We start from the raw sequence: 13736 nt of genomic DNA, 5'->3' as shown, positions 1-13736 counted from the left end.
AAATAACATTATCAAAGGGAAGATCAAATTTTTGAGTAGATGATTGGAAGGCACTTAATGCCTTTATTTAAGACTGGAAATGGGATGGAAGATCCTGCATTTAATAGTAATGGTTCACATTTAAATGCTTATTACTGCTAGACAATGTCATGAGCACAAGTTTGCCTGACACCAGTGCCCAAGTCATTAATCACTGTAATATATCACTCAGAGTACCTTACTAAATACCCGCTCTTTTTTAATTGAATTTTTTGGACAGAGGATTGAATTTGGGGACTGGTTTATCTTGGATAGAAGATTGGAAATAAAGGAGAAAGAAAAATAGAGTATCTGAGAGAGGTTCTGGGAGTCACTGGATTCTCTGAATACCTTAGCCATGTGAATCAGCGTAGTATTTATATTTAGCATTTTCATGAAGATGTCCTTGGCATAAGTATACCCAACACAGGGCAGCTCTTACTTTTTCCCAGTATCCCTTTCATTCAGACCTGGCTCCCATTTATCATATCCGTGCCCTTCATAATGGCAGGATTGGGTTTGGAAGTGGGGTGGGAAATAGAGTTAAACTGCCTCATAGCCTTTCATATGCCTTCTTTATTTGTACCCAAAGGATCTGATTGTACTTTTTTTTAATAAAACTTTTTTTAATGTTTATTTATTGTTGAGAGAGAGCGTGAGTGGGGGAGGGGCAGAGAGAGAGGGAGATAGAATCTGAAGCAGGCTGCATGCTTTGAACTCTCAGCACAGAGTCTGACCTGGGGCTTGAACTCAGGAACTGCAAGATCATGACCTGAGCCAAAATCGGACGCTTAACCAACTGAGCCACCTAGGCACCCCGCCTTTTTTTTTTTTTTTCCTTTTTTTTTTCCTTTTTTTTAATTTTTAGAGAGCGTGCAAATGCGAAAGGGGCAAGGGAGAGAGAGAATCTCCCGATGTGGGTTTTGATCCCATGACCCTGGGATCTAGAGTTGTTGGATGCTCAACTGACTGAGCCACCCCCTGCCCCTGATTGTACTCTTTTGACAGAATATTAGTAGACTGGATCAATTTAGTTGTTACTCAGAAATGTTATTTTGTATTTTTTCAGTCTTGTGTTGGCCTTTGTCTTTCGCTTCTGTCTAGGGAAAACAAAGAAATGGGCCATTGACATTTTTATTACTCTTCCCTATTTTTCTGTTCTTACTAGCACTAATAATAATGATGATAATAATAATAGCCATTTATTGCATGGCAGTGGAGCTGGGATTTGAATCTAGGGCTAAGTCTTAATTAGGATGTTGATATCTTTAGATACCATGGACTTGCTTGAAGGACAGTAGGGAGGAAGCAAGAAGAGCGAGGTTTGAAGTTGAACTGGAGAGGGAAGAAATTCTGTTTTGTAGTAGATGGAAGGAAACAGGTTTTGGAAGAGAAAGAGGAGGAGGAGAACGGAAGGATAGGAATTTTAAAAGGAGCTAGCCATGGCTAAAATGCTTGGTTTCTATTACCAGGAACCTCTGGTCCCTTACCTGATGCCTTGAAACTGAGGTGCTTCAGTGACTACTACAATAGAAAATACACTGTTAGCATCTCACCTGTAACTTGAAACCATTTTCTATTATAGAGGATGGTAGTTATATCCTAGGGCTGTGCTGTACAGCACAGTAGCCAGTAACCACATTGGATTACTTAAATTTAAATTAATTAAAACCTAAATAAAATGAAAAATTTAATTCCTCAGCTGTACTAGACTCATTTCAAGTGCTTGATTGAACAATTCCCCATTGGGCAGTCCTGTTCTAGAGAACTGAACTCTCTTCTGCACTGCTGTTAAGTTGAATGCACTGTAATGGCTGGCCTGGGATTCTCACTTCCATGTATTCCAAGGTTTGTGTGGGAGAATGAGTTTTGAGTTCCTGAAAACTTATTTCTATCAGTGCTTTTTTTTTTTTTTTAATTCCATGTCTAAAAGTTGATGGCTTTTATGATAAATTTTTTAAATTAAGTCATTCTTCCTAAACTTTTTATGAACATATTTGGAGTAGTATTTCAAATACATACAGAAGCAATATATAATGAAATAAAAAGGGTAACCTGGAAGATATAATTAAGATCATTATGTTAGGGGGACACCGGGGTGGCTCAGTAGGTTGGGTGTCCAACTTCGGCTCAGGTCATGATCTCACGGCTCTCGTGGGTTTGAGCCTGGTTGAGCTGTGCACTGACAGCTCAGAGCCTGGAGCCTGCTTCAGATTCTGTCTCCCTGTCTCTATGCCCCTCCTCCACTCACATTCTGTCTCTCTCTCCTTCAAAAATAAATACACATTAAATTTTTTTTAAAAAGATTATGTTACGGATCTTGGAAAGGTGGAACCTGGAAGAGACATTAAAGATTGAAATTTGTAAATTAAAGTCCTCTGAAAAGTAAACAGAATTAACTTAAAGCCAAGAATGAACAACCATTCTTTGAAATTTATTTGAGGTAAACCAAAATTAAAAGAAAATTTGGTTTAATTTATAGATAATTAATTTACCAGACTTAGCCAAATTCATAAGTAGTCTAGGTAGAATGTGACATGATTAAGAGTCATAAATAGTTAATATCATGAAATTGAGTTATATCTAACTTTTTGGGTAACCACAAGGAGGGATAGTCTTGCCGACCTACAGCTTATCTCTTAGGTTTTTTTACTGACCACAGATTTTACTGGCTTAGGACCATGAGTCTGTATTGTATTCCTGTGCTCGCTTTACTGGAAATTTAAAGCAAAATAGGTATTAAAAACCATGGATTCTTAGATTAAAAACTGGAATCTAGGCAGATAGAACAAATAAACATGAACAAGTTAAAAGTTTATAAGTTGTTGAACTAAAACTTGTTGACTTTTATCTAGTGAAATTCTAAAACCCTTATCATTTTGAATGAATAAACTGGTAATGTGGCATAATTATTTTAAGTTATGACAGTAGTTATTTCATAATGTATTCAAGAAGAAGCACATAACTTGTAAGAATTTGGAACAGAGTTTTTAAAGCAGATTTCTGACTTGAGGAAGGGCAGTCTGTAACTGATAAACTGTTGCTTATGTACTTCTTTGCATGAGTTAAAATAGAGAAGACAGTGTTTACTGTAAAATTTTAATTATAATTTATATGTTAATATAAAAATACAAGCTTAATATTATTAAGGATGGAAATGTGAAAACAGCATAGATTAGACTATCCAATAGGACATAAATTATTTAGCTACATAAAGGAATGTATATTGCATCTTTTGAGAACTGACTAGAATTTTAAAATATTGTTTTAATTTTCAAATTGACATTTTATCACATTTAATTAACTCTCAACTTAAATATTTTTTATTCTTAGATATTTAGGATGCCAGGGGAGAGATGGTATGGTATGAATTTCCTCAAATAAAAATTATACTCAAATATAGATCATACCAAGAGCTCAGTATGCCTGTAAAATCAGTTAAGTTGGGACTTTGTCTAGAACAATGTTTCTCAGGCTTTAACATAGATAATGAATCAGGTGTAAATCTTGATAAAATGCAGATTCTTATTCACTAGGTCTGGAGTGGTGCCTGAGGTATCCTGCTTTTGTAACAAGTTGTCAAGTGTTAATGAATTGATGAAGTGATTCTGAATGAATATCAAGTAGAGTAACCTATGACTATCTGAATATTTTTAAAGTAGTCTTCTGTCAATTCCACAGTTGTGGTTGCTCAGGTCAGAATACTTTAGAATTATCCTGTAGTCTTACTCTCTAACACATACTCGCATTCAGTCTGTCTAAAATTCTGATGGCTGTATTTTGAAAATAGCTGGAATTTGATCACTTTTCATCACCATTGCTACTATTCTGATATAGGCCACTGTCCCTCCCTAGATGACTAGTCTCCTTGCTTTTTCCTTGGCCATCACCTCTGCTTAAAACCTGCTACTGGCCCATGTCACTCAAAGAAGCCAATGTGTTTACCTCAGCCTTTAAGGTGTTGCATGATCTTATTACCTCTCTGTCCTCATCTGCTACTTTCCCCCTTTTTCATTCTGTTCTAACTACACTTGTCTCCTTGTTTTTCCTTGAACATATCAGACCTGTCCCCCTCCCCCTGCCTTTAGACTTTCATATTTGCTGTTCTTTTCTGCCTAGAATGCAGGTCCTGTGGGTATTCACATAATTTTCTTTCTTGCTTCTTTCAGATTGCCAGTTAAAATGTCACATTATCAGAAAAGTTTTCCCTAAATACTTTGTATGAAATAACAGCTTCTCCACTCTCTCACTTATTAACCACACTAAGTGTATATTTATTTTATAACTGTATTATTTTATTTTCCTCAGCATCTCAGTATACTAGATATTTTAGTTTGTTTATTGTTTCTCTCCTACTTGAATGTAAAGGCAGGAATTTCTGTCTGTCTTGTTCAGTGCTATACTTAGACACTGACTAGAGTATACCTATGGCACTCAGTAAATCTTTGAATTAAAAAAAAAAAAAGCCCACAAGAAAGTCTTTGGACGTCTTTCTACCTCCCTTCAGAATAGCCCATTCCATTTGAAGGTAACTGCTGACCTTCTCCTTAAGCTTTCTGTTCTTCCAGGCTGACCATTCTACTACTTTACGTTTTTTGTGTATGACAGTTTCCAAGGCTCTTAACCAGTTTAGTCCTCTTTCCTGGACATTCATCATTTTGTTGTTTCTAAACAACAGCATCAGAACTAAAACAAACGTTACAAATGTACGCTGAGGGGGAAGTTTTCTCTTGTTTTTGACTTTCTGCCTTTATTAAGGCAGACTGTTATTAAATTAACTTAAAATTTTTTTTTAATGTTTATTTATTTTTGAGAGAGAATGCGAGTGGGTTAGGGGCAGAGAGAGAGGGAGACACAGAATCCGAAGCAGGCTCCCAGACTCCAAGCTGTCAGCACAGAACCCAACCAGGGGCTTGAACTCATGAGCAGTGAGATCATGACCTGAGCCGAGGTCAGACGCTCAACCGACTGAGCCACCCAGGTGCCCCTAAATTAACTTTTTAAAGTAATTCTAATCCTCACCGATTCTGGCTTTTTCATTCTACTAAAACCTCTAAATCATTCTTCTATGTTCTTATCTTCTGCTTTATAGTTGGTTTTTGAACCAAAGTATGGGTCATTGCTTTTCTGCTTATTTAGCCTAGAAGAGAATTTTCCTGGGCAATACATACGTAATACAAAAATTACTTCATATAAATATGGGAGAATCATAACTGGTGAGATTGGGGATTTCTTGTGCCTAGATATTCCAAAATGTATTTGAACAGCTCATTGTAATAATCATGTGTCTTGCATCAATTCAAGAAAAAAGTCTGAGTTGACTTAAAAAATAATTTAACCTCATAAACTTGTTCCCCTTGACTAACAAATTAATTTCCTTCCCCATGTTTCTCATTTTGCCTCTTGTAATCACCATTTTCTTAGTCTCTAGGCCAGCATAATCTTTGACTCCTTCCCTGTATTTATTTAGTCACCATATCTCAGATTCTTCAGTTTGCTAATTCTTTGCTTTTCCATTCACTTCACAGCCAGTTACTCTAGCTATGCAAATCTCTCTGGTTCTAATCTCTCCCTGCTCTAATACATTTCTGTGCTTTGCTGGCAGATCATTCTTATAAAATATTTATTTATTTACATCACTTTTATCATTTTCAGTCTTCTTCAGAGGAATCTATTAAGACTGGATCTAAACTTTTCAGTCATTGGAGATCATCTGTCCCTACTTGATTTACATTGTTCTGCTTATCGCTTTACTTACCCATTACTGTAGTCTTTCAGATGAACTTCTTGGCATATATTGCTCCTTAGTACACATACAGTCTCTCTCTCATACTTTTATGCACTTACTCTTCTTGTTCTTGTCAGATTGGCCTAGTTAAATGCTATTTTATTCCTTTATACTATGTTGTACCTTAAATGCCTTAAGCTCCTCAACACACATAACCTATTACCTTCAGTGAAAACTCCAGTTCAAATCGATCTCTTTTCCCTAAGCTCCAATTATATTTATGCCTGTACCACAAAATTTATCATTTAGTCTTTGTTGCTTAATACTTGTATAAGGTTTTTGCTTGAAAGACTGTGCTTGATGGCAAAGAATATAAAAGAGTACTGGATTATCCATAAAATTTACTGTCTTGGCTTGTACTGTATTCTTTTATGTGTAAAGTAATTTCTTACAGTTCTGGGTTTTTGTTTCTGTTTTTCATTGATATTGGGAGAAGGCAAACATAAAAATTCTCTAATTCATCCTATAGGATACCCTTTTTCAAGGAGAAATGAAGAAGAAAACTGTATATACCCTAAATGTGGGAGATCAGGAGTATGAAGACATGGAAGGTAACCTTTTATTTTTTATAAAGCTTGTGTGTGGAAAGTAAAACTTAGTGTTCTAGCCTGTTCATTTGTATGCATTTCAAAATATACAAGGAGTTTTTTGTTTTCACTTATTTTTATCGTTCTTAAATTCTGAAATAATCTTCCTGAATAAAAAGTGCACACATTTTTTACTCCTCTTCCCATGTCTTATTTTTGATTGGCCAAGGTTTTTGGTTTGTTTCAGCTCTTTCTTTTTCCTCTTAAATTTTTATTCCCTACTGGTCTTACAATATACCTTTTTTGGTTTTTGATGTTGAAATCTTTGTTGGTTTTTAAAATAGCATTGATCTTTTCCTCTGCTTCTAAAATTAATATTTGAATATTAACTGTTAATAGGAGAAGAATTAGAACACTTTAACTCTGATCTTTCTACTCTTGATTTATAGGTTATAGTCATCCATTATTGATTTTTTTCAAGCACCACAAATTAGTTGATATTTTAATATAGATAGTGTTTGGGGGAATTTCTTCTTCCACGTCTTTTTTTCTTCCTGAGAAAGACTTTTAAGTTCTTTTAGTGAAAGTATGTTGGTGGTAAACTTTAAACTTTTTGTATTTATTTTATTTTCTTCAAAACTGTTCAAAGATAGATATATAATTCTGGATTGATTTGTTTCTCTTAGCACTTTGAAGATATTATTTAACCATTTTCTGGTTTTCTTTTCTTGCTATCAAGAAATCTCTTTTCAGGCAGGCAGCTTCTCCTCTGCTGTCCTGTCTGCTGCTCCCTTGGGGTGTATTCAGTAAACTTCTATCTCCTTTGTTCTGCCCTCAGCTGAATCCTTTCACTGCCTTTGCCACTGCCTTCTACCCAGTCATTGCCCCAAATTTGAGGGCTCCCATCTGATTGGACAGACACCTTGTTTAGACACCACAGGAACCCTAAAGACATGAGGAAAGAAGCTGGCAGCACACAATTCCTTTTAAAGCTGGCTAGATCCTGTATTTCCCTATATAACCCCCCAGTCTCTTCCTCAGGGCAGCCTTGAAGGTTTTTTTGAAGTCTTAGACTGCTTCCTTTGCCTGCCAAAGTAATAAACTATTTTTTTCCTTCTTGATAAAAAAAAGAAAAGAGAAATCTCTTTTCAGCCTAATTGTCAGTCCCTTATAGATGATCTGTCCATTCCCCCATTTGACTTTTTAAAGTTTATTTATTTTGAGACTGAGCATGCACATGTGCCCAGGGGAGGGGCAAGAAAGCTGGAGAGAATCCCAAGCAGGCGCACTTGGGGCTCAGTCTCATGAACTGTGAGGTTATGACCTGAGCTGAAATCAAGAGTTGGATGCACCTGTGGACCCCACATTTTACTTCTTAGATCTTTTTTTTTAAATTTTATTATTTATTTTTTTAAAATTTACATCCAAATTAGTTAGCATATAGTGAACAATGATTTCAAGAGTAGATTCCTTAGTGCACCTTACCAATTTAGCCCATCTTCCCTCCCACAACCCTTTTCTTCTTAGATCTTTTTATCTTTGATGTTGTACTGATTTGCTGCATTTTTTCTGGCATGGGTTATTTTTATTTTTCTTGTAGCATACCTATATGTCCTTTATCTGTTAGATCTTTTTTGTTTACTTTCTCCTTTCTCAGCCATTACTGCTTTAACTATGCATATTGGGCTTCAATTAGTGTGTTAGACTTTGTTCTGACCTCATTTCACACTCTCCTTTCTCCTTTTATGTCTCTTACTTTTCTGAAATTTCTTCCAGTTCACAAATATTCTTTCCTTCTGGGTCTAACATGGTGTTTAATTATTCTGTGTGGTATTTGAAAATTCTTATATTTGAAGCCAATGGGTATCTAAGTACATTTATAGTTAATAAGTATAATATATAAAATATTAATATAAAAAATAAATCTAAGTAAATTCTTATTTCTGCTGATTCTTACTCAGGGCAACTCATTTTGTTAGGTTTGGTATTGTTTGATTATGAACTCACATTTGATAAATTTTATCTCTAGAATTCTGAGGGCCTAATAAGGAATGTTTTTCTTCAGAGGATTTGTATTTGCTTTTCTCTGAAGCCATGTTTTACTTTAGTCCCGTTGGGGATCTTAACTTAATATTAAAGTTTCTTGGGGCGCCTGGGTGGCTCGTCGGTTGAGCGTCCGGCTTTGGCTCAGGTCACGATCTCACGGTTTGTGAGTTCGAGCCCCGCATAGGGCTCTGTGCTGACAGCTTAGAGCCTGGAGCCTGCTTCGGATTCTGTGTCTCCCTCTCTCTCTCTGCCCCTCCCCCACTCATGCTCTGTCTCTCTCTGTCTTAGAAATAAATAAGCATTAAAAAAAAAATTAAAAAAAAAAAGTTTCTTAGGATCAGTTCCCCTATCTGGGTTGGTTGTAAGGGTTAGTCTGTAGATATGAACACTAATATGGACACTTGCTCCCAGGATAATCCCCATTTTTCCATTTGCTTTGTGTACATTGTTTGCATTTCAGCTGACCATTTCTTTATTTTTGTTTCATTTTATGTTGAACCTTGGAGTTTCCTTTAGTTTTGAGCCAACAATGGATACTCTTGTAGGTTTAATTGCTGGTGGGCATTTAGATTAGTACAAACTGTAAGGGATGTAATTTGACAGTATCTATTCAAATTACAAATGTACATACATGTTGATGTAGCAATTTATTTTTTAGAAATTTATCTTGTAGATATGCTGTTTTAAAAATGTGAAATGACAGTTTTTCATCACAGCATTGTTTGTAATAGCCAAAGGTGGAAAACAAAGAGAATGTCCATCAATAATAGGTTAAAACAGAAAAATGCAGACTAGTGTATATAGTGGTCTAGTATTTGTATGAAGAAGGAGCTTTAAAAGGGCATGTTTTAAGAGTTGCTTGTCTATGCATTAAAAAAAAAAGGTCTTTGGAAGAACACGGAAGAATTTAATAGTTGTTACTTGTTGCATTCAGTGGGACTAGACGGATGGAGTAGATTTGAATGGGAGATTTGTCACTGTAACATTTTTTTACTTTAAAGTTTTTGAACCATGTTACTATTACTTATTTTAAAATTAATGAAAAATTCTTTTTACTCCCCTATTAAAACATAAATAAGTAAATGTTGAAGGTATTATGCTCAAGGAGTATGTTTATCTAATTACTTTGTGGTAGGAGGGCCCCTTAGAATATCTAGTTCTGGTTACTGCCACAAACATATGTCATTTGGTCTGGAGAACTTGAAAGCATATGTGACTGCTTTACTTTATAGGTGAAGAAAACAAAGATAATACTGCTACCACTGGTCTGTTGTACAGTGAAGCTGACAGATGTCCTATATGTCTTAATTGCCTATTAGAGAAAGAAGTTGGTTTTCCAGAAAGCTGTAATCATGTCTTTTGCATGACCTGTATTCTTAAATGGGCAGAGGTGAGTATGGCAGTAAATTAAATATTACTGTATTTTAGTTCCCTAACATGGTATCATTCCACCTAGAGTTGGTAATGCCTTTTATAAATTATTTCACAGTAACGTATTTTCCCCTTACTGTGGACAAATTTCCTTGTATTATTCAAATTCTGTTAGTATATTTTCTTCGTTTTTTTTTTAACACATTTTTTGTTCTTTATAATTAGATTTTAAGTGCATATCTTTAAAAAAATCTTATGGGAATAATAGATTAAATTTTTTTTCTTTGGTAGAAATGCAGTAATTCATACATGGTGTACTTGACCCAACTCTTGGGATAATACTGCTTATTACTAATATTACTTTCTACCTGTTTTATGCTTTATATTTTTCAGAGAATTTTGTTGTTGTTTATTTAATTTAGTTAGAGAAAGGGTGGAGGGAAGAGAGGCAGAGAGAATCCCAAGCAGGCTCTGTGCTCTTAGTGCAAAGCCTGATGCAGCTCTCGAACTCACGAATTGTGAGATCATGACCTGAACCGAAACCAAGAGTTGGACGCTTAACCAACTGAGTTATCTAGGTACCCCTTTGAGAGAATTTTTAAATAGATTATTTGATTTCTTCTTATATCAGCTTTGTGGAATAAGAGCAGATGAAGTAGTGTCCTTAGATTTCACAGATGAGGAACTTGAATTTTGTGTTCCTAGAACTTGACCAAGATTTCATAGCTTAAAGAGGTAGAGGTGAATTTAGAACTGTATTTTCTGATACCATTTTTAATATATTGTGAACTAATTTCAGAGTCTGAGTTAGAGACATTACTGAGATTCTTCATAGATAGATAGTAAGTGATTAAGAAACGATACATTTTAGGCTTACAGTGTATTATGTTGACTTAGTTCAGGCCAAGTAGATTATGGTACTGGTACCTTGAAGATGCATTATAAACCCCATTGTTATGAATTGTGAAGTAAAAATTTATTGTCATAGGAATCATGCTATATTTTTGAGTTAGTAGTTTTTCAGTGTGTAAAAATGAGATGAGATGAATCTCAAAAATATTTTTAGCAGTAGTTGCATTCAAATTGTTTGATGTCCCTATAAGCACATTGGAATTAATTGCTTATTACATAGTTGAGGTTTTCAGAGTTCTGTGTTTTACTTACATTTTCATTAATAGTGTAGAAAGGAGAAGGTAACTGTATACTGACTCTGTGACCTAGTTCTGGAAGGAGGAAAAAAGATTTGTTATACCAGTTGAATTCATAGTATACTTTGAAACAGCTCTAATTAGGTTAAAGCCTAAACTGTTCTTGGCAAGAAGGGACTAAGGGGAGGTACAAATGTATTTTGGGAAAAATATATTGAGTTTAATTTAATTATTTAATATAATTATAAATCTCCATGTATTTGTAAGGGGCATTGACTAATGAAATAGGAATGCATATTTTTCTCTGCCACCAAATTAAAGATTTAATGTACCTTGGTTTGCTTTGTGATTAAATATTTTAAAACTAGACATTTTGCTTCCAGTAAAGAAGCAACATTATGAGATGGGTAGAAGGTTTCAATTCAGTGCTTTTATAAGATTGTATTTAGTGATCACATAATTGTAAGGTTCAGCAGCATAGTCTGAGTATGTGCTTTTCTCTGTGAAATTAGAAAGTATCAAATAGACCTGATTCTTTATCCTTATACTCTACATGCATCTTTAACACAGTCATGGTGTTTATCATGGTGTAAACGCTCCAGTTTTCTTTAGGGTATATATCTAGAAGTGGAACTACTAGTAGGTTGTGGACTGTACATATGTTCAACTCCACTAGACAGTCCTAAACTTATCTATGTTTTTAACTCTTGTTGAATGTTTTTAAGTTGAAAATACTTGATAACATGTAGTGTTGCAATCAACACTTTTCTTACATGTAATATTTTCTTTCTTTTGTGTTACTGCTTTGGATAGAAACATTTTGCTGAAGCCAAATTGCATTTATTTATTTATTTATTTATTTATTTATAGTTTGTTTATTTGTGAGAGACAAAGTGTGAGTGGGGGAGGGGCAGAGAGAGAGGGAGACACAGAATCCAAAGCAGGCTCCAGGCTCTGAGCTGTCTGCACAGAGCCTGACACAGGGCCACCCAGGCGCCTGGAAATTGCTTTTATTTTACTTTTTTAAATGTTTATTATTTTGAGAGAAAGAGCATGTGCATGGGGGAGGGGCAGTGAGAGGGAGAGAGAATCCAAAGCAGGCTCCAGGCTCAGCATGGAGCCCAATGTGGGGCTCGAAACCAGCACCACGAGATCATGACCTGAGCTGAAATCAAGAGTTGGTTGCTTAACCGACCGAGCCACTCAGGTGCCCCAAAGCCAATTTGCTTTTAGAAGAAAGTAGGGGGAGGAGTGCCTGGGTGGTTCAGTCAGGTAGGCATATCCGACTCTTGGTTTCAGCTCAGGTCATAATCTTGAGGTTCCTGGGTTGAAGCCCTGAGTCAGGCTCTGTGTTGACAGCGAGGAGCCTGCTTGAATTCTCTGTCTCTCTCTCTCTCTGCCCCTAGCCTGTTCAAATGCTCTCTCTCTCAAAATAAATAAACTTAAAAAAAAAAAGTAGGGAGAGGCAGCAGGGTAGTTGTGGTATTGTTTAAACAAAAGTGATTTACCTTGGAAGCAGAGAATAACCAGAGAATGTTCTGAATTATTTCATTGTCCCTAATTGGGATAGCAGCCATCATTAAATTGAGCAGTAACAAGAGCACAATCCAATAAATTACTCATTATAAATAATAAATGAATATTGGTTAACAAAATCACTTAGGCTTTGAATTAAATTTTCTGTTTGAATCTTTTACTGGTATGATAAAAATTGGATGTGTTTTAAAGTATATATGTACTTTGACAAATAGAATCAGTTCTCAGATTCACTGGTGTTTTGTTTTGTTTTTTTCATGGCCATTATTTGTTAAGCTCTCGCCTCTCGTTTTCCTTAGCTGCCTTCTGTTTTTAAGGAGATGCATGCAGTTTACTTTGGACTTCATGATTAGGATATGTATATCTGTATTCAGATTCTTGTAACCAGCCAGGCCCTATACAAAGGCTTTTAAAATACTCTTTCATTAAATTACCATGTCAGTGTTTATTTGATATTCAAGGCAAGGATTCTGAACTCTAATTTTTTGCTAAAAACTTCAAGGGATAGCCAGAAATGAAAATAATTTAAAAAATTGATCCGTTGTTTAAAATTTTACCAATGTTCCTTTTTAGTGAAAAGGTAGAAATCAAAGTGAGTTTTATAGTTAAAAATCTACATAATAAGAGAACGGTGCAAAATGTATTGAGAATCATCTTCCTAGCTTATGTGTCTTTTAGAAATTGAGCTGAGCTAGCTGAAATTTGTACTTCAGGTTCATTGAGATATGATTCAGAATGGATATCAAGAACCAAAAAGAGGGACTCATTTATTTACTTTCACCTTAATATTTTAGGCATTGAAGAAATTCTCCTCTGTAATTAACTGAAGGTAGTGTAGTGTATTTATTTCAGACACCCTCCTGAAATTTTTCATGCTCCTAAAATACCTATATCCAAAGTCAAATGTAGCTTTAATCTTTTCATGCTCTAAAATTTTGGCTCTGTGGTTATTTAATACAAAAGCCACGTAAGGACTTTAAAGTGATCAAGTAACTGAGCTTAGTCTGTAGGTATTTTACATAGTTCACCTTACTCAGGGCAGAAGGATTGAGGATAATGGAACCTGTGGTGGCCTTCATGGCCCATAACGTAGTTTCCTGCCCTTGGGGACACTAGAATAAGTTGAAATTAAGCATGTCCACTATGACCATGTTAATTTCAAGGAATTCTATTGGTTTGTAAAATAATAATGATAATGATGTGGAAATAGAATGTTGAACTAAACAGTAATTGACACTTGAGGGAAGTTGAAATTTTTATTAGTTTAAAGCATTAGTATTAGAGCTGAGAAATCTGAAACTA

The 13736-nt window shown here is 35.2% G+C and overlaps 1 protein-coding gene across 5 annotated transcripts in view; it reads left to right on the top strand.

Moving 5' to 3' along the window:
- The window catches only part of SCAF11 (SR-related CTD associated factor 11), a 71082-nt gene that overhangs the window by 20947 nt on the left and 36399 nt on the right, over positions 1 to 13736 (top strand). For 3 of the 5 annotated variants that reach the window (XM_043563496.1, XM_043563494.1, XM_043563495.1), the window contains exons 3-4: positions 6276 to 6357; positions 9612 to 9769. In XM_043563496.1, coding sequence (XP_043419431.1) covers positions 6297 to 6357; positions 9612 to 9769 — 219 coding nt within the window. In that variant the 5' untranslated portion in view covers positions 6276 to 6296. The remainder of the gene's footprint in view (positions 1 to 6275; positions 6358 to 9611; positions 9770 to 13736) is intronic. The other 2 variants (XM_043563498.1, XM_043563497.1) reach the window with 1 other exon arrangement.

The sequence above is a fragment of the Prionailurus bengalensis genome, chromosome B4 (assembly GCF_016509475.1).
Source record: "Prionailurus bengalensis isolate Pbe53 chromosome B4, Fcat_Pben_1.1_paternal_pri, whole genome shotgun sequence".
In the NCBI taxonomy this organism is placed as follows: Eukaryota; Metazoa; Chordata; class Mammalia; order Carnivora; family Felidae; genus Prionailurus; species Prionailurus bengalensis.
This window is presented reverse-complemented; position numbering and strand designations above follow the sequence as displayed.